The sequence below is a fragment of the Oncorhynchus tshawytscha genome, linkage group LG06 (assembly GCF_018296145.1).
Source record: "Oncorhynchus tshawytscha isolate Ot180627B linkage group LG06, Otsh_v2.0, whole genome shotgun sequence".
NCBI classification, from domain to species: Eukaryota; Metazoa; Chordata; class Actinopteri; order Salmoniformes; family Salmonidae; genus Oncorhynchus; species Oncorhynchus tshawytscha.
In genome coordinates this window covers 28813908-28835889 of record NC_056434.1, presented here as the reverse complement: position 1 = coordinate 28835889, position 21982 = coordinate 28813908, and the positions used below count along the sequence as shown (strand labels likewise).

Sequence of the window (21982 nt, the reverse complement as noted above, 5' to 3'; positions counted from 1 at the left end):
CAATGTTTAATAGCCTGTAGTGTCTGAATGAAGGTTTTCCAAAAAGATCAATGACAATGTGAACTATTCGGTTTGAAAACGCACTTCCTGCACTTCTGTATTATGAAAGCCAACTTGTGCTGACCTTTTGTGAACATTAAATGATGCTTGTAAATAATTAATCAGGACACTTTCCTCTCCATCACTCCCACTAACATATGAAGGCACATAGAGTTAGTGTTTAAGCATACATTGAGGTGTTTAATAAAGCTGACAGTCTCTATTGTCGGGGACTTCACAGGGGGACAAAATCTAGGTAAGAGAGTTGTTTACTTCATTTTATACAGGATGAGTGAGAGAACCTAAAATACACAGTTAAAGCCAATAGTTTTACTTTTAGTGAATGTAGAATACAAATTTGTACAACAATCTCTAGCTTGGTATCTTAGTCATTCAATAAAAAGTTCACTAGAATATTTATTGTATAATGAAGATAAAACAACACATTCAAGGGAAATAAAATGCAGATTAACTTAAAATTCTCTCTTGATTTTGAAACAGTTTGTTTCATTCATGGCAACAAAGTCCAGCTTGTGCCGCCAAACGGTTTGAGCATCCAAACCGCAAACAGCTTCTTTAAGTGAACTATTAACTACAACAATTACCAAACACATAGTTCTGTTTTGTAAAAGCCATAAAGCAAAGCATTGTAGGCTTACTCTCGCAAAGCAAAGTGAAGAAAGTACTTCAAACAAAGTTCTGTTGTCTCCTTAAATCCTGTTCTTTCACATTCAATAGTTGTGCATATTTTTACACAGCACATAGACCAAAAAAGCAAGTCTATCCCTTTACATTCTCAATACATTCCTTGTGTGAATCTGATTTCAGGGGAGTGCAGGGTGGGCAAGATTATCCAGTCTATGTACTGTAATGTATGTCAGCTCCTTTAGCTGTAGGGGTGCAAGTTTGGAGCTTTGTGAGGCTTTTCTTGATGTATAACATGAGTAATTCTTTGGGATAAAGGCTATTTTCTAACCGTGCATATAAAGAGTGAACCTATAAAAATTCCCTGATATCCTACCAAGTGCTAAAGTGTGCATGTAATTGTGTGATGAAGTTATTAAAAAAAGACTGCTACTGCCTTTTAAGAATAGTGTAATGGTTTTATTGCTATTCTGTAACCTGAAGTGTTACATTTGATATTAATAAGTTATGTTGTGTTTCTTATGCATCTCTAAAATATTTCTGAATTGATCAAGACTGAGGAAAACAATGTGTTCAAAAAGGTTTACATGGTTTCAAATTGATGTGCAACTGCCTATCAAGCTCCCTCACACAGTGGCACTTAAGGACTAAAGGTTAACAGTCATATTTCCATCTGCTCAGGCCCTGTAGGCCCTAAGCACATAGTTCCTACTTCATCATATCCGCAAATCTTCATTCTAGTACTGAGGGTGACTATATGGGACTTGCAATAACATCTAATAGTAGACTGGACCCTTCAAGTCACATTTTGTTGGGGTCCCATCTGGACAGAGTATGAGTTGTAAACTATATAGATCACTATTGGCTTATGGCCAACTGCTATGGATCAAATGAAAGGGGTGGAGGTGGGCATGGAGAAGAAACACACAAGGGAAAATATAGCAAATATAAAGAGAGACTCCTTTTGTACAACACAATTCTCATACAAATGTGTGCAATCCAGCAGTGTGAGATCAAGTCAATTCAGTTGCATTGTCTCTACTACGTTTTAGCTGCTGAATTCTCTGACACTTAGCCACTGTGAGGATTGGGTATAATGAAACCAGGGCCACCTGTAACAGACAATGACCTACATGCCTCTGCATGGTCTGATATGCTCACACAGGCAAACATACAACAATGAAACAGAAAATGGCTGTTTCCCCTCACCAGTACTACACCCTGTTTATGACATCATGATTTCTGGATTATTCATTTCCTACTAGTAATGGGGCATTTAGAAAGGGTATTTTACTGTGCCAATTTATAAAATGGATACATTTTATACATAATCATGACTGAGATGTACATTTAGGCTATGATATTTACAATGTTTGTAACTTAGTTTACTCAATGTGAAAAAATTCACCAGAGTGATCTATCGATGGATAATTTAATTAACCATAAATAGGTTTATTGACATGGTTCATGAAATGGCATATCTTTCGATTGAGCTAAGCACAATCACAATGGGCGGTTTTTCAATGCTGAGACGGGACCTTGGGTTTGAAAGTTGGCAGAGTATCCAGCAGCTGCAGGTAAATAGTTAACACAATAGAAGGAACCACGTTATCCTTAGCATTGCGATTTTCCTTCACAACATACGGTATACAGGAACTTAACCTCACAGCACTGTTATTACAATTTCCTAGGGACAGATATTCACCACTATTAAAGGGAAAATGACCCAAAAAACTACTCTGGAAATAAATCCACTGATTTTAAAACAGTAATAACAACATTTTAAAGAAAGCACAGTATAATTAACAAAATAGTAAATATTAACCAGTGAATACTCTACTTAATAAGGATCTCGCTGGGTAAACATGGCAGTAATCCACAAAAATATACCTTTTTCTTGAATCTGGTGATGGTACAATACATACGTACTTAACACCAAGGTGATAAATATTAAAGTTGCTATTTACATAACAAAAGAGAACATTTGGCTCAAATTTAGAATTTTACAAACAGAACATCAAGTGTTCATGGCTTTAGATATTGATTCAAGATCTGGCTTGCATGTCTTCGTATTGGTTGTAACAGAGCACAGTAAAAACATAACTACGATAAACAGTTGAGAGAATTGCTAGGAAAACATAGCTACAAAATAACAAATAAACATACAGTACAGCTTTGGCTTACATTACCAATGAATTGTTGGAGCAATGAGAATATTTCTTACTGTTACTATGCTACCAGTTCAACTGGACGATTTCCCATTATCTTCATTTCCCATATCAGATTATAAAATGAATATGTTATTATTGCAATATACTTTTCCTCTCTTTTAGAACTAATCACATGACTCTGAGCCATGTCCTTCCCATACATGATAGCTTTTCCTGTCTCAAACCCCACTTTCTCCCCGAGAGAAAGTCTACCTCTTTCAAATTACTATGTTGTAGTGTCTCTGAGGTCGATTTTGTTTTAAAATGAGATTTCACATCGACTTGATGTAATAACTTAATAGAAGAGACAAATTGAGTCAACATTGTATGAGATTAAAGGTGTATGCGGTTACACCATCATGTTGGAAACTTGCGCTCTAACAGTGGACGCCACAAGCAGGGGCCCTCAGCCAGTAGGCAACACTCGGAATTTCTTTGATTGTTTGCAACTTGCAACCACAACAGCAAAAACAGCAACTACAAGTAAGTGCCAGACTAGACCAGTGACTACAATAAACTAGATTGTTTCATTTGCTTTTTTTTCTTTGAACATCGGACTCCTGCAAACATAATCTTGATTTTGCACCCAGTACCTGATAACATCTGTTTGTGTACATAATGCAGTCCAACTACTTGAATGCTCTTCTTATTCATGTGAGATGTATTTAATTTAGATATGTCCTTTAATTGTATTTGCCATTCTCCTTCTTACAAAATGAAATGGAGTTAAATAATAATATTATAATGATAACTATAAGGACCTTTCCTACCCCATCCATCTCTTCCCCCAAGTCTACCCCCTCCCTCCCTCCCTCCCTCTGACTAGCTGGTGACTGGAGGCTTGACCATGTGGCTCTATGTCACCCAGGTGTCCATGCGCATGCGCTTGACAGAAGGGCTCGCCCTGTTGTCCTCGGTGCCGGCCGGGGGTCTGCCCAGCCCCATGGAGGAGGTGTGGAAGTCTGGCCGGTGGTCCTCGCGGTCGCTGCCATCGTATGAGCTGCAGGAGGAGCTGAGGCTGTCCACTGGCGAGCGGCCCAGGTCCTGCCGGCTGGACGCCTGCTGCTGCTGATGCCGCTGCTGTTGCTGCTGCTGGTGGAAGCCAGAGGGGGTGACGCGCTCCCGAGGAGGGGAGATGGGTTCTGACTTGATATTGATGTTTTGGCTGGTGTTGATGGAGAGGTTGGAGCCCTGAGGTAGGTGACCACCACCCCTGTGAGAGAAACAGCACGGGCTCAGTGGCCATTTGGAAAGTGACATAGATCAGGTTCTTGGAGTGGTGGTTGGAAAAGGGATATTTAAAGGAGCACAAGCTATGTAGTTTGAATGTGTATATAATGTGTGTTCATGTGTGGGTTTCTTAATGTGTATGTGTGTGTGTGTTTGCTAATGTGTTACTCACACCAAAGAACTGAGAGCTGCCTGGCCCAGTTGATGTTGTTGCCATGCCGACATGGAGCCCAGAGAGAGCCCTGGAGAGCCGAAGCCCTGTAGGGAGGAGATCTCTGCACTGCTCAGGGAGTACTCTGCAACAACAGCACCAGAGAACAGTGAGTTCCACACAATCCCCCTCCCACTGTTACTGCAGCAACACCTCTCACCACAGGAGACCAGACCAATCAGTAACAGCCAGGCAGGCAGGGCTGAGGCAGCTGTGGCAGGGGACAGAGGGGTAGACTCACCGGTGTTGTAAGCGGTGGGCATGCCTGAGTAGACCAGGCCTTGAGGGGGCAGGCTGGGGGTGGTGACAGACACTACTGGGGTGGCCAGTGGCTGGGACTGGGAGCTGCTTAGCCTTTGGGTGTTCTGCAAACAAAACCAGGAAAACACAGATGTATTGAAAAAAGCAACAGTATGGCCCTATAGGCCTTACTGTAGTGAACCCAAATTATACAAAATGTCAGTTGTTATAGATTACATTTTATATGTTTTTAAGTAGGAACTTGATAAAGACCATTATTATTGTGACAGTGGACAAATGTGTTGTGATACTACTTTCCACCAAGAGGGGGCATTGTAGCTTCATGTCACATGTAGCTACAATCCAGATAACATATTGAGGCTTGTTATATGACAACGGCTTGACAATATGCACAATAAGCATAAAACTCAATCCCATTAAGTAAAGACATTGCATGTGTTTGTCCAATATTGAGAAGAGGGCTGTTGTTTGTGGATGAATCTCTTAACAGTTATTCAATGTAGGGATTATGGATAAGGGAATATAGTTTTGAAGTATGATATCGTTTTACCATATACAATAGTGGGATTGGTGCTGATATGCAATCTTTTTCATATTCAATTTTCCTTACAAGCTAAGGCAAATGCTCTTCAGCACTCAAGTCGATTAAAGATGGCAGATTTCTTAAGCCTGATACAAAAAGAGATGGGTCCTACATTTGGATAATATACAGTAGCTACTATTAACTCCTTTTAAAACCGCAATCCTGGCTGCAGTGGCTGGCATGCTGTCCTAAGCACACAGTCACACACAACGCGGTGCCTTCATAAGGCAGCAACAGGACCACAAAAGCTCTGAGGCAGCCTACTACACTCACCAGGCCCACACACTCACACTGAACTCATTTCCCACAATGTATAGATCTATGCATACTTTATTCAAATCTTCTGAGGTTATAACATTCTGTCCATTATGTACCTCTATCAACTTTGAATGCTACACTTGTTTGTTCTGATCTAAAAGTGAGACATACAGTGTATTCGGAAAGTATTCAGACGACTTCCCTTTTTCCACATTTTGTTACGTTACAGCCTTATTCTAAAATGGGTTGAATAAAAATGTTTCATCAATCTACACTCACTACCCCATAATGATAAAGCGAAAACAGGTTTTTGACATTTTTGCAAATGCATTCAAAATTTAAAAAAACAGACCCTTTACTATGAGACTCAAAATTGAGCTCAGGTGCATCCTGTTTCCATTGATCATCCTTGAGATGTTTCTACAACTTGATTGGAGTCCACCTGTACTATATTAACTTGATTGGACATGATTTAGAAAGGCACACACCTGTCTACATAAGGTCCCACAGGTAACAGTGCATGTAAGAGCAAAAACCTAGCAATGAGGTCGAAGGAATTGTCCGTAGAGCTCCGAGACAGGATTGTGTCGAGACACAGATCTGGGGAAGGGTACCAAAAAATGTCTACAGTAATGAAGGTGCCCAAGAACACAGTGGCCTCCATTATATAGTGGCCAGAGAAGCCACTCCTCAGTAAAAGGCACATGACAGCCCGTTTGGAGTTTGTCAAAAGGCACCTAAAGGGAAAGATTCTCTGCTCTGATGAAACCAAGATTGAACTCTTTGGCCTGAATGACAAGCGTCACGTCTAGAGGAAACCTGGTACCATCCATACGGTAAAGCATGGTGGTGGCAGCATCATACTGTGGGGATGTTTTTCAGAGGCAGGGACTGGGAGACTAATCAGGTTCGAGGGGAAGATTAATGGAGCAAAGTACAGAGAGATCCTTGATGAAAACATGGTCCAGAGCGCTCAGGACCTCAGACTGGGGCGAAGGTTCACCTTCCAACAGGACAACAACCCTAGGCACACAGCCAAGACAACACAGTGGCTTCGGGGGAAGTCTCTGAATGTCCTTGAGTGTCCCAGCCAGAGCCCAGACTTGAACCTGATCGAAAATCTCTGGAGAGACCTGAAAATAGCTCTGCAGCGATGCTCCCCATCCAACCTGACAGAGTTTTAGAGAATCTGCAGAGAACAATGGGAGAAACTACCCAAATACAGCTGTGCCAAGCTTGCAGCGTCATACCCAAGAAGACTCGAGGCTGTAATCACTGCCAAAGGTGCTTCAACAAAGCACTGAGTAAAGGGTCTGAATACTAATGTAAATGCAATATTTCTGTTTGACATTTTTTATAAATTTGCAAACATTCCTAAAAACCTGTTTTTGCCTTGTCATTATAGGGTATTGTGTGTACATTTATTAAGAAAAAAAGAATTTCATAAAATTTTGAATAAGGCTGTAACATAACAAATTGTAGAAAAAGTCAAGGGGTCTGAATACTTTCCGAATGCACTGTATTTGCTCGCACCTGATAGAGGCAAAATGACATTTAGCATGAGCAGCAGGACTGTTTGGGATCTGGGTGGGAATAACATCAATCATTTACTCAATAAGTGTAGCAAACACATAAGGCATATCCTTGTAATATAGTGCAGCTGAAGGTTACATTTGAGGCAATATTGCATCATGACAGTTTGATAAATATCCGCTGCTCCTATTCTCTCCAACGAGGTGACATCATCAAAAACAAACTTCTTCAGAGACTTAATCCACAATGAAGTAATCTGCCCCTCCCAATTAAAAAAAAAAATCCAAGATCTGAAATCTCTTCTTGGGAAGTTACTTTGGAATTTTTGTGATATTACGAAACCTTTCGTTTGACTAAATAATATTTGATGTCTGTCCAAACTACTTTCTTGAAGTAACCAGACACAAGGTTGATGTAGGACCTTTCTGATAGTTCTTGTGAATATGTGCATTGTGTGCTCACTCGCAAACAAACAGAAACACACACAAACCCAGCAGAATGTCTGGCATTCCCTGAACAACACATGGGAGTGGCGGTGCACAGCACATTAGACAGGTTGAGGCATCTTTAACAGGCCAGGCCTAAAACATGCAGTGACACACTGATGCTACTGTTCATTTCTCAATTTAGTCTTTATAAAAATAAAATGCATTCAATCAAATCAATTCAATAAACCCAGTTCAAGTTATTCAAATCTACAGTTCAAGTACAGCTGTCACTCCTGAACAGGTGTTACTGATCTATATGCCTCTTTCTGTTGTTACGATTTAAAGTGTGCTCATTCAGCCATTTTTCTCAGGCATTTCTTAAAACTCACCAAATCCATTTCCTCTTCCTCTGACTGCTCTCAACAGAAGAGAAGAAGAGAGGCAGGGTTACAAGAGAAGGTCAGGATGGCTTCTACAGTCACCCTTTTCATGTTGAAATCCAAAGTCCTAATTGCCTGATTGTATTCCACAACTAAAAGTCATCTAGACGTGCCTGACCTCTAGACTTACAAATTCACTCTGTCCTCTGCTATTCATGTTACCTTTCAAAACCCTCCTTGTCAAATGCAATGTCAATCAATTTCCTTGTGGACTCGTGAACTTCCCTGAAATACTTTGGATAGAAGAGTCTGCTAAATGACCATGTTATAACACTTTAGCATTGTTTTTGTGACCATTTCTGAGTTTGACCTATGATTTTGGATCCACCACTATTCGCTACTCAGAAGGTTACTGATGTAAAACCGAAATGGATCAACTCTAAGGTGAAGAGTTTAAGTCAGCAAACACACTATGACTTGGACTTAACCTCACATTGAATAAGTTCTTAGCCTCTCATGCATCAATACATAACTATGTCAATCTAATTACTTCATCAATCCTGAGGCTCTAACGTGACTCATTTGGAAGGCTCTCCACTTTCAAAAAAACTGTGTTCAAGAAACTAAAACTGACTAGTTAGGTCAACTCATTAAAAAACTTATCTTTGTAGCTCATGTAAAGTAGTCAACGAGGTACCAGTCAATGTAATATATTGATACAGTACTACTAAGCCTGCATATTGTGCATGTTTGTTTCACCTAGGGATTACTGGCGTCTCTCTGTATCTGAGGGCTACTGTTCTGCTACACAAGAGACTAACTGGAAGCCCCTCTTCCAACTTCCCTGTGCCCTGGCCAGGACTGTCTTAATACCACACTCAATCAATAGCATCAGGAAGACACGACAAGGGCGACAAGATATTATCTGGCTCACACTGGGCCCCTGATTAAGCCTTCATCCCCACTCTGTCACACTGAGATGTGATTAATTTAAGACCATTATGGCCTAATGACAGGCTGTCTGCAGACCTGCCAGCCCCCAAAGCCTTAACCTATCTGTAATGTTGCGTTTACACTGACAGAGCAGAGCAGGCCCTCCCTTTCGTCTCAATACTACTGACACATTCAGGCCTTCTAAATTCTCTCTGTCTGAACCATTCTACTAGTTATATCTAAAATAATGCTTTATCTTTGTGACGTATGGAGCTCTACCACTTCCAGATGCTGGCATGGTAACAGTACCATACACATGTTGATCCCCTGCTCCAGGCTGGTGGATGGATCACGGGTGCCCAAGCTACGGGCACCCCTGATCCAAACAACGCCTCTGTGTCTTGGAGGAACTCCCGTTGCTGAGAGCTCCAGCAACATGCAGGTTGGAAAGAGTCTATTACTGGCCAATTTCGGAACATTTTTTTCCTCTTTCTCTTTCTTCTCATTTAGATTGATGAGACAGTCTAGTGGAGCCTCCGGTGCTCTGCACCTTCATTATAATAATTAGAGAGGGCCTATCATTTCAATATGAATAATTGAGTGACTGGGCCTCAGAAATATAGACCAACTAGCTATAGTGCTGTTTGTGTTCTTGGCACTGTTCAGAATCTTGCTCCTGTAGGTGATCAAATAAAAATGCAGCATGAGAACGAATGCCACTTGCTGATTGCTGTTGATGGAAGTGAATCTAAGCTGCACGTCAACCAGTCCCACCAGGAAGAAAGGGGTCCTCAGACAGCACTGATATCCTCATGACATTGTCTCCTGCGCCAAAACATTTCCAGCATGGCACGCTATACCACAATGATACCGTCACGATCCTGTGTAGGGAAAATGAAACTCCCTCTGTTGCACACATGTAAGGGGAAAGGAGAATGCTTCTAAGCCAGAATCTAAGCCAGCCCTAGGACTGAGAGATACATAGTGTTCCTACAGTCTGCTCATGTGCAGTGGGGACTGTAGACTACTCACCAGTGGGGGCATCATGCCTTTGCTGGATGGGGGGATCACCACTCTCAGGTCTGGCTTGCGGTTTCCCATCCCCATGTTCACTCCAGGGGGCGGTGGAGACTTGGTGGGCATGACTTTCCCCAGGCCGTTCCCGCTGGGTGTGCCCAGGAGTCCCGGAGAGCCCCTGGAGTTGACAAAGCTACTCCCTGGAGAGACACACAGAGACAAAAGCCATCACGGGACTGTGAGCCACCACAACAACAGGCATCTGCCAAATCTCCAACCATTTAAAGCTGCATAGCTTGCTACGACATGCAACGTTAAGTGTTCCCAACCCTCTGGGAAGTTTTAATAGACTCTGATAATTATCCTGCACATTTACCAAAATAAAATGTCCATTTCAGAATTGATGAGGCTTTCATTCTTGCTGTGAGTGACGATATCAAAGTCAACTCCTTGTATCCTGGGATGAGGAGCAATTCACTTAACAAATGTACTGTGACTGCTGTTTAAGGTGGGAATAGCATGCCATTACAGTTGGGTAAAACACAAGTAACAGATTGTTACTTTTTTTAAAGAGACAATATGGGAATACTGTGTCTGGCTACGCAAAACTATGTACTCATAGTACTGTATTCGTGGTACTATATACATTTGTGTGAAATGTAATTTCCTTGTTTTACTCTAATGGTAGATTTACAGAAGAATGAGTCATAAGGCTGGTTTACCCCCCACCCAGAGTCATTTCCTGTGGCAGCAGCTCTAAAACAAAGTGAAAGAAAGCACAGGGCAATGACACCATCTCAGAGCTGATCAGGAGAAGGACCATTACAGTGCATGTCACACCATGCATATATGGAATAGAACTGATGTGAGGTATATATGCAATGAAATCAATGAAATCCTAACTTGTTTTGATCCATTATTCAGCTTTTTGAAAGATTACAGATAGTAATTTGTTTTATTTGAAACAGAGGGATGAAAGAATCTATGCTATCTATTATTTCATCAAGAGATCAGTGACACAATTCAACAAGTAACTGAGTACTCCATTGTGTTGTGTAGAGCCTAGTGAAACACAAGCCAGCTGCAGAATAAGCAGGACCTCGCTCTGTGAAATAATGGAACAATCACCTCTCTAGCTACAGATAAGAAACACCACAATACATGGCCAAATAAACAGTTATGAGACATACAATGGTATCTCACAGCTGAATCAACAACATACGCAATGCAAACTACTATAGCTCCCAGCACTCGTTTTCATCTTATACTGGAAGTGAATGCTGCAAAGTCCAAGGTGCACGCATATAATTAGCCATGTAAATGACCCAAACCCTATAAATAGCAGACACTGCTATTGCTTATGGCAAAACATCCAATACGTTAACATAAGCATAGGTCCATTGGAGGACGAGTACCATCTGGGTCAACAACCGTTGCAAAGAAAGTATCTTCACTATTGGAAAGTCAGTGCAAATCAGAATTCTTTATTTCTAAGAAAGATCTATTATTTTCTGAAAGGCAAACTCTGGTTGTGGATTTCCACACAGAGGTTTCTTCTCTTCTCGGCTCTACTCAGAAACCATTGTGGGAGTGGGCGAGCAAATCAAGTGAGGCAATATCTGGGCTGGAGTTAGGGAGGGTCCTATCTTGCTTGATATGACTGTAAAAGGTGCAGCAACACAGCTCTCTGATAATGATCAGAAGCTATGATATCATCGTAAGGAATCCGTCCAAAATGAATATCTTTTGTAGCACAAACGTGGATGTGTAGGCAGTAACTAGGGCCTAACTGGGAGGAGAAACATGCTCCTTGAAGCTCATTTGACATGGACTAAAGCCAGTTGTGCACAAAAGCAACATGCAGAATAACTGTAGTGTACATTTGTACAGATGACCATGCCTAAAATTTGCTGATGAAGAAAATACTTAAATGTAATTAGTGCCAGCATCCCTTTTAGACCTTTAAATGGTTTCTAAATGGGGCACTGTTACAAGATAGAAACAACTATTTTTACCTCACAGTTCATTTTAAAATGAGAAAATGATCACAAGAATGGAGCCAAGCCTTTTGGCAGAATCATATTTGTGGATTTGCTTTCTGTGTGTTATCTGAAGCAGAATGGTTCTTCTGCCATCAAATCCTCAGTGAATGACCCCAGGACATGTACAATGATGTTTAGTTTCTGTTTGGGTAAATAAATATACTTTTTGTTGTAAGTAATTAACACCGCCCACTGTGGGAGCAAACTTACGAGATTGTCTGTACCACTCAAACCTTCAGTTTTCATCTGAACGTAAGACAAAATAAACTCTGTTGACTAAATCGTGATTTCACCAGAATGAACCGCAGAGCAAGTGAGGCAGATCTGACCAGACTTGACTGTCATTAAGCAAACATCAGAGGAACATGAGTCTCAGTGAGGGAAGAGAATACACATTAATGAGAAAAGATTAATGGGTGTGAATCAAGAGCCTCTAATAGATTAAGTGGAAAGGAGAGCAAATTATAATTAATGAGCCTGGACAGAAACTCTTTAGCGGGTGCTCTGGTATTGATTTGACTCAGGAAACAGAGAGCAGGGCCACAGTATGTGAGAGATTACAGTACAGTCACTCACTCGGTAGTTGTTCCAAGAACGCCAATCCATATTTCACTTGGAGAGCCCCTTAACATAAAACAAATACAGTTTAAAACGCTTTTTAAAGGAGAAAAAACATACACATTGGAAGTGGTAATCTACTGGGAATAGCTACAGCTTCCACGGTTGTCTAGCAATGAAGGAGTAATATGTTCAAATAGACTCTTTTTGACACACAAACATCCCTTGTAATTGCTCTTCAAGAGACTGTAACGCTCCGGCATTAATGAAAGAATCTGCACAACTTGCAGGCATATTGCACAACAGAGAGAGGAGTGACATCCCTTACATATTGACAAGCTCTCATTCTGAATGCTCGACAGAGTGGGAATAGAGAGAGCATGGCAAGAGTGGAACCGTGTGCAAAGCAGCCCTAATGCATTGAGCAGTGTGACTTTATCACATAAACAATTCTACATTAGAATGCTAATTAAGAATGTATATATATATATAGAATGCTAATATATATATATATATATATATATACAGTGGGGCAAAAAAATATTTTGTCAGCCACCAATTGTGCAAGTTCTCCCACTTAAAGATGAGAGACGCCTGTAATTTTCATCATAGGTACACTTCAACTATGACAGACAAAATCCAGAAAATCACATTGTAGGATTTTTAATTAATTAATTAGCAAATTATGGTGGAAAATAAGTATTTGGTCACCTACAAACAAGCAAGATTTCTGGCTCTCACAGACCTGTAACTTCTTCTTTAAGAGGCTCCTCTGTCCTCCACTCATTACCTGTATTAATGGCACCTGTTTGAACTTGTTATCAGTATAAAAGACACCTGTCCACAACCTCAAACAGTCATACTTCAAACTCCACTATGGCCAAGACCAGAGAGTTGTCAAAGGACACCAGAAACTGTAGAAGATTGTAGACCTGCACCAGGCTGGGAAGACTGAATCTGCAATAGGTAAGCAGCTTGGTTTGAAGAAATCAACTGTGGGAGCAATTATTAGGAAATGGAAGACATACAAGACCACTGATAATCTCCCTCGATCTGGGGCTCCACGCAAGATCTCACCCCGTGGGGTCAAAATGATCACAAGAACGGTGAGCAAAAATCCCAGAACCACACGGGTGGACCTAGTGAATGACCTGCAGAGAGCTGGGACCAAAGTAACAAAGCCTACCATCAGTAACACACTACACCGGGACACTACAGTAACACACTACTATCAGTAACACACTACTAGGGACTCAAATCCTGCAGTGCCAGACATGTCCCCCTGCTTAAGCCAGTACATGTCCAGGCCCGTCTGAAGTTTGCTAGAGAGCATTTGGATGATCCAGAAGAAGATTGGGAGAATGTCATTTGGTCAGATGAAACCAAAATATAACTTTTTGGTAAAAACTCAACTCGTCGTGTTTGGAGGACAAAGAATGCTGAGTTGCATCCAAAGAACACCATACCTACTGTGAAGCATGGGGGTGGAAACATCATGCTTTGGGACTGTTTTTCTGCAAAGGGACCGGGACGACTGATCCGTGTAAAGGAAAGAATGAATGGGACCATGTATCATGAGATTTTGAGTGAAAACCTCCTTCCATCAGCAAGGGCATTGAAGATGAAACATGGCTGGGTCTTTCAGCATGACAATGATCACAAACACACCACCCGGGCAACGAAGGAGTGGCTTCGTAAGAAGCATTTCAAGGTCCTGGAGTGGCCTAGCCAGTCTCCAGATCTCAACCCCATAGAAAATCTTTGGAGTTGAAAGTCTGTGTTGCCCAGCAACAGCCCCAAAACATCACTGCTCTAGAGGAGATCTCCATGGAGGAATGAGACAAAATACCAGCAACAGTGTGTGAAAAGCTTGTGAAGACATACAGAAAACGTTTGACCTCTGTCATTGCCAACAAAGGGTATATAACAAAGTATTGAGAAACTTTTGTTATTGACCAAATACTTATTTTCCACCATAATTTGCAAATAAATTAGTTAAAATTCCTACAATGTGGTTTTCTGGAATTTTTTTTTCTCATTTTGTCTGTCATAGTTGAAGTGTACCTATGATGAAAACTACAGGCCTCTCTCATATTTTTAAGTGGGAGAACTTGCACAATTGGTGGCTGACTAAATACTTTTTTGCTCCACTGTATATAACACCTACTCATTCAAGAGTTTTTCTTTATTTTGACTATTTTCTACATTGTAGAATAATAGTGAAGACATCAAAACTATGAAATGGCACATATGGAATCATGTTGTAGCCAAAAGTGTTAAACAAATCAAAACATATTTTATATTTGAGATTCTTCAAATTGCCTCCCTTTGCCTTGATGACAGCTTTGCACTTTCTTGGCATTCTCTCAGCCAGCTTCATGAGGTAGTCACCTGGAATGCAATTCAATTAACAGGTGTGCCTTTTTTAAAGTTAATTTGTGGAATCTCTTTCCTTCTTATTAATGCATTTGAGTCAATCAGTTGTTGTGACAAGGTATGGGGGCATACAGAACATAGCCCTATTTGGTAAAAGACTAACTCCATATTATGGCAAGAACAGCTCAAATAATCCAAGAGAAACGACAGTACATCTCATAAGGACCGCCACAGGAATGATCCAGAGTTACCTCTGCTGCAGAGGATAAGCTCATTAGAGTTTCCAAATAAATGCTTCACAGAGTTCAAGTAACAGACACATATCAACATCAACTGTTCAGTTGAACATCAACTGTTAAGACAACAATAAGAAGAAGAGACTTGCTTGGGCCAAGAAACATGAGCAATGGACATTAGACCAGTGGAAATTTGTCCTTTGGTCTGGAGTGCAAATTGGAGATTTTTGGTTCCAACCGCTGTGTTTTTTTTAGATGTAGTGTGGGTAAACGGATGTGTATATCCCACTGTGAAGCATGGAGGAGGTGGTGTTATGGTGTGGGGGTGCTTTACTCGTGACACTGTCAGTGATTTATTTAGAATTCAAGGCACACTTAACCAGCATGGCTACCACAGCATTCTGCAGTGATACGCCATCCCACCTGGTTTGGGCTTAGTGGGACTATCATTTGTTTTTCAACAGGACAATGACCCAACACACCTCCAGGCTGTGTAAGGGCTATTTTACCAAGAAGGAGAGTGATGGCGTGCCACATCAGATGATCTGGCCTCCGCAACCCCCAAACCTCAATCAAATTGAGATGTTGTGGGATTAGTCGGGCCGCAAAGCAGCCAACAATTGCTCAGCATATGACGGAACTCCTTCAAGACTGTTGGAAAAGCATTCCAGGCGAAGCTGGTTGAGAGAATGTCAAGCGTGTGCAAAGCTGTCATCAAGGCAAAGGTGGCTATTTGAAGAATCTCACATGTAAAAAATATTTTGATTTGTTTTTGGCTACTACAAAATTCCATATGTGTTATTTCATAGTTTTGATGCCTTCACTATTATTCTACAATGTAGAAAATAGCAAAAATAAAGAAAAACCCTTGAATGAGTAAGTGTTATAAAACTTTTGACCGGTAGTGTATACAGTTGAAGTCGGAAGTTTTACATAAACCTTAGCCAAATACATTTAAACTCAGTTTTTCAGAATTCCTGACATGTAATCCTAGTAAAAATTCCCTGTTTAGGTCAGTTAGGATCAACACTTTATTTTAAGAATCAGTATTTGGTAGCATTGCCTTTAAATTGTTTTACTTGGGTCAAACGTTTCGGGTAGCCTTCCACAAGCTTCCCACAATAAGTTGGGTGAATTTTGGCCCATTCCTCCTGACAGAGCTGGTGTAACTGAGTCAGGTTTGTAGGCCTCCTTGCTCGCACACACTTTTTCAGTTCTGCCCAAAAATCTATAGGATTGAGGTCAGGGCTTTGTAATGGCCACTCCAATACCTTGACTTTGTTGTCCTTAAGCCATTTTGCCACAACTTTGGAAGTATGCTTGGAGTCATTGTCCATTTGGAAGACCCATTTGCGACCAAGGTTTAACTTCCTGACTGATGTTGCTTCAATATATCCACATAAATTCCCCTCCTCATGATGCCATCAATTTTGTGAAGTGCACCAGTCCCTCCTGCAGCAAAGCACCCCCACAACATGATGCTCCCATCCCCGTGCTTCACGGTTGGGATGGTGTTCTTCGGCTTGCAAGTCTCCCCCTTTTTCCTCCAAACATAACGATGGTCATTATGACCAAACAGTTCTATTTTTGTTTCATCAGACCAGAGGACATTTCTCCAAAAAGTATGATCTTTGTCTCCATGTGCAGTTGCAAACCGTATTCTGGCTTTTCTATGGCGCTTATGTCGATATAGGACTCGTTTTACTGTGGATATAGATACTTTTGTACCTGTTTCCTCCAGCATCTTCACAAGGTCCTTTGCTGTTTTTCTGGGATTGATTTGCACTTTTCGCACCAAAGTACGTTCATCTCTAGGAGACAGAACGTGTCTCCTTTCTGAGCGGTATGACGGCTGCGTTGTCCCATGGTGTTTATACTTGCGTACTATTGTTTGTACAGATGAACGTGGTACCTTCAGGCGTTTGGAAATTGCTCCCAAGGATGAACCAAACTTGTGGAGGTCTACAATTTTTTTCTGAGGTCTTGGCTGATTTCTTTTGATTTTCCCATGATGCCAAGCAAAGAGGCACTGAGTTTGAAGGTAGGCCTTGAAATACATCCACAAGTACACCTCCAATTGACTCAAATGATGTCAATTAGCCTATCAGAAGCTTCTAAAGCCATGACATCATTTTCTGGAATTTTCAAAAATGTTTAAAGGCACAGTGAATTTAGTGTATATAAACTTCTGATCCACTGGAATTGTGATTTATAAGTTAAATAATCTGTCTGTAAACAATTGTTGGAAAAATTACTTGTGTCATGCACAAAGTAGATGTCCTAACCGACTTGCCAAAACTATAGCTTGTTAACAAGAAATTTGTGGAGTGTTTGAAAAACGAGTTTTAATGACTCCAACCTAAGTGCATGTAAACTTCCGACTTCAACTGCATATATCACAGTTGCTTTAATTACATCCATATAATTTATGTTTGAGCAAAGCATGAGTTCATATTCTTGTGAGCCAAGGTCTAGGTATTTGAACGAAAGCCAATACAGATGGCTCATTCCAGACAGAACAATTTAAAATTAATTTCTATCAAAAACCTCTCTCTGAAAATATATAATTAATATATATTTAAAATATGGCTCAACAATTTGCCTGCAAAACCAAAATACTGTACTTTGTGAGTGAATATTTAGACCCTGACTCGCCTTTTGTCATGGTCACCAAGACCCAGGCTACTTTATGGAGCCCGGGGCTTTTCAAACATAATCTCAGCCCCATCTCCTTATCTATCATGATTCATGCCTGCAGAGCACTGGGACTGAGCCACTGCGAGACCTCTCCAGGAGGAATATTGGGGCACTTTTCCCCCCTTATTTAAACACTGGCTTGTGTGCTCCTCACGTGCTAGATGACCCTCTCTGCTGATCCTCATTTACCCAAGTTAAACAGGGTGTACATTTAGCACTGCCTGTAATGTTCTACGGGTGAAATTAATGTATGAAAATAGAAAATCCTATTGTGGCTTAACATAAGATGTGGTGCATTAACAGAAACACACTTTCATGTTTTTGTTTTAATATTATTATGTTCTCGGATTGAAAACAGGCTCATGTTCATTCTGAATCAATACATATTCGATTTCCAATCAAATGACAAAGGCCTCTAATGTATTTCCTTCACACTGCTGCAGAAAGGAAACTATGACAACGGCTCCAAAAAGCTACAGCTTTCCAGCTACAGTACTTATGCTTCCACAATGTGGAAGAGAGAAATGCTAAGGTGCAATGAGATGTCATGTCCATGGACAAAATGATTAATTTGCACTTTGTCTGTGCATGTCAATATTAAGAGAGTTTTCTTTCCAAGGACAAGAGCTGGCATGACAGGTAGGATTAGTGTTCGGATCAGGGCCACCATTCCCGAGGGTTAATCATTGATCCTGAGCATTTCCCAGGACATTCTCCATGCTTGTAAGCTCTTCTTAGTAGCGATATAAAGCCACACCACCGAGGGAGAAAAGAGAGCAACCAGTACAAGACAGGAGCATTCCGTCTGCTTTGTCCAAAAGGCCTCGCTTCTCCCAATAGCTGCAGCTTGTGAAAAATCTGAGCTATGTAAGAAATGGCCTGACAGCAGCACTGAAGAGAGAGGTTTCTCTCCCAAGCAGTCTGTCTCTGCTGTTCCACCCAGTTTGGTACATACAACCCCACAACCTTACCGCTTACCCAGCACAGGGTCAGGGTTCCGAGCACTGCCAAAGACCAAATACAGACAGACCAAACATTTCACACAGCACTGACTCAGAGTATTGAATCACCTCACCAACCTCTTACTCAAACTTCTACCCAGCATATCTAGGCTCAGAATTACATTTAAGATCTATAGCTTTAAAGGGATACTTCGGGATTTTGGCAATGAACCCCTCTATCTACTTCCCCAGAGTCAGATTAATTCATGGATACCATTTGTATGTCTCTGCATCCTGTAGGAAGGAAGTTAGAGGTAGTTTTGCAAGCCGATGCTAACTAGCATTGGTTACCATAGACTCCCAATCATTGCGCTAACGCTGGTTAGCAATTCCGCTAAAGATAATAAGAAACTTCCTTCAAACTCCACAGAGAGACATACAAATGGTATCCACAAGATCATCTGGCAGTAGATAAAGAGCTTACTTTTTTTTTTTTTACCTGGCCTACCTGGTTAAATTAAAGTGAAATAAAAAAATAAATAAAAACTTATTTTTTTTGTCTCATAGCAAAGGGTCTGAATAGTTATGTAAATAAGGCATTTAAAAAAACATTTCTAATAACATGTTTTTGCTTAGTCATTATGGGCTATTGTGTGTAGATTGATGAAATTGTTTTTTGAAATCAATTTTAGAGTAACAAAATGTGGAAAAAGTCAAGTGGTCTGTATATAGTATTCAGTGCATTTGGAATGTATTCAGACCCTTTGTCTTTTTCCATATTTTGTTACGTGACAGCCATATTCTAAAATTGATTAAATCAAACAATTTCCTCATTAATCTACACACAATACCCCATAATGACAAAGCAAAAACAGAAATAGCTTATTTACATAAGTATTCAGACCCTTTGCTATGAGACTCAAAATTTAGCTCAGGTGCATCCTGTTTCCATTGATCATCCTTGAGATGTTTCTACAACTTGATTGGAGTCCACCTGTGCTATATTAAATTCATTGGACATTTTTTGGAAAGGCACACACCTGTGTATAAATAAGGTCCCACAGTTGACAGTGCATGTCAGAGCAAAAACCAAGCCATGAGGTCGAAGAAATTGTCCATAAAGCTCCGGAATAGGATTGTGTTGAGGCACAGATATAGCAAAGGGTACCAAAAAATGTATTCAGCATTGAAGGTCCCAAAGGACACATTTGCCTCCATTATTCTTAAATGGAAGAAGTTTGGAACCACCAAGACTCTTCCTAGAGCTGGCCCGCCCAGCCAAACTGAGCAATGGGGGGAGAAGGGCCTTGGTCAGGGAGGTGATCAGCGGCAGGGACTGGGAGACTAGTCAGCAAAGTACAGATAGATGCTCCAGAGTGCTCAGGACCTCAGACTGGGGCGAAGGTTCACTTTCCAACAGGACAACAACCCTAAGCACACAGCCAAGACAACGCAGGAGTGGCTTCGGGGGAAGTCTCTGAATGTCCTTGAGTGGCCCAGCTAGAGCCCGGACTTGAACCCAATCTAACATCTCTGGAGAGACCTGAAAATAGCTCTGCAGTGACGCTCCCCATTCAACCTGACAGATCTTGAGTGGATCTGCAGAGAAGAATGGAAGAAACTCCCTAAATACAGGTGTGCCAAGCTTGTAGCGTCATACCCAAGAAGACTCGAGGCTGTAATCACTGCCAAAGGTGCTTCAACAAAGAACTGAGTAAAGGTTCTGAATACTTATGTAAATGTGATATTTCCATTTTATTTTTAATACATTTGCAAACATTTCTAAACATGTGTGTTTGCTTTGTCAATATGGGGTATTGTATGTACATTGTTGAGGAAAAACTATTGAAAACATTTTAGAATAAGGCCGTAACGTAACAAAATGTGGTAAAAGTCAAGGGGTCTGAATACTTTCCGAATGCAGTGTATATATTTATATACAGCAATATAAAAATGGAAGTTTATTGGTCGCGTACACAGATTTACAGATTTTATCGCAGGTGTGTCACGACTCCGACCGAAGGACACTCCCCTTCCCGTTCGGGTGGCGCTCGGCGGTCGTCATCGCCGGCCTACTAGCTGCTACTGATTATTTCCTCCCCCTCCTTATGTGTTGATTGTGTGCACCTGTTTTGAGTTAGGTAGTAGGCTTTATTAGTCAGCCGGCCCGCAGGGTTCCTTGTGCGGGATTAATTATTGTGATTGTCTGTTTGGTGTACTTATGTGCACGTCCATTGGGTTTTGTGTTTTCCCATTTTGTGGGTTTTCCCTGGACGGTTTAAGTCCTGTGTTTTTGTGAGGGTTGGCTTATGTTCAGCGTTTGTGTCAGTGCATTAAAATAGCACTCCCCTGAACTCTCTGCTTCCTGCGCCTGACTCCTCACCCACTACACTCAGACTGTTACAAGGTGCTTGAGTTTCTGACTAGGTATTCACTTTCCCTAATATTGTATCATATGAGACACAGTGGCCTGCCTGGCAAGGAAAGTGGTTAATGTCCACCTGCTTAACTACACTGCTTGTAATGACTATATGCTGTCTTCATATACATGTACCACCTAATAGGATTTAGTTTTATTTTGTGTATGTGGGAGTTAAGTTTTGTTTTGTCATCTAAATTGGCCATCCCATTCAACAGTACAATGAATGTCATTGTTAGTATTGCTGTCTTTTTTATTTGATTTTTTATTGTAAAATAATAAACATATTATAAAAAAATAAAAAAATGTCCACCTGCCTCTGCCTCTGCCTCTGCCTCTCACAGAGCACATAGCAGCCATGACAGGCTGTCCGGTCATTGTGTACTGAAGACTTAGAGGGATGTCATGGCCGGAATACCTCCAGGGTTCTGCTGGCATAGGCATCTTGCAGGCTCTCTCCAGCCATATAAGGGCTGCCTAGTTACTTACTGGGAATAACAGATGCACCTGTCAATAGGAGGAAGGCAACTGGAGGAGGGATGGTGGTATGGAGGTGTCAGTCTTAAAGGAAACATTGTATTTATTTACCTGCTAAAGAGAATCAGCCACCTCAACACTACCCTTTAGTATGTTAACTCTTTCAGCCACAGACAAGTTCCTAATGAAGGGAGAGCCCCTAAGAAAATATAGTGACTGTTGTCATCTCTAAACCCTTAACAAAACATGTTTAAAGCAACACAAAGTGAGCAATCTATTGAGAACAAAAGACAGTCTAGTTCTGTTACTATCCAGAAGGAACAGTTGGATGTGTGACCTTCCTGGTGTCCTTGGTGATTTGATTGTGTGTTACTATAGCGGAGGGACAGACATTAGCAGCTGTCGCCATTTTCCTCGATTACTGTACTCAACTATCTATTCCTCTTCTTTGGAACAAATTGCCAAATAAAGACCTGTCCCTCTGGTCTTGGAGCCTTGGATGCATCAT

The 21982-nt window shown here is 41.0% G+C and overlaps 1 protein-coding gene across 9 annotated transcripts in view; it reads right to left on the bottom strand.

Annotated features, from left to right (window-relative positions):
• Positions 1 to 219: 219 nt before the first annotated feature.
• The window catches only part of mef2aa (myocyte enhancer factor 2aa), a 122919-nt gene continuing 101156 nt past the window's right edge, over positions 220 to 21982 (bottom strand). For 4 of the 9 annotated variants that reach the window (XM_042323153.1, XM_024423536.2, XM_024423538.2 and 1 more), the window contains 6 exons: positions 12347 to 12394; positions 9744 to 9928; positions 7788 to 7811; positions 4577 to 4700; positions 4297 to 4420; positions 220 to 4107 (listed from right to left, as the gene is read on the bottom strand). In XM_042323153.1, coding sequence (XP_042179087.1) covers positions 3750 to 4107; positions 4297 to 4420; positions 4577 to 4700; positions 7788 to 7811; positions 9744 to 9928; positions 12347 to 12394 — 863 coding nt within the window. In that variant the 3' untranslated portion in view covers positions 220 to 3749. The remainder of the gene's footprint in view (positions 4108 to 4296; positions 4421 to 4576; positions 4701 to 7787; positions 7812 to 9743; positions 9929 to 12346; positions 12395 to 21982) is intronic. The other 5 variants (XM_024423541.2, XM_024423540.2, XM_024423542.2 and 2 more) reach the window with 3 other exon arrangements.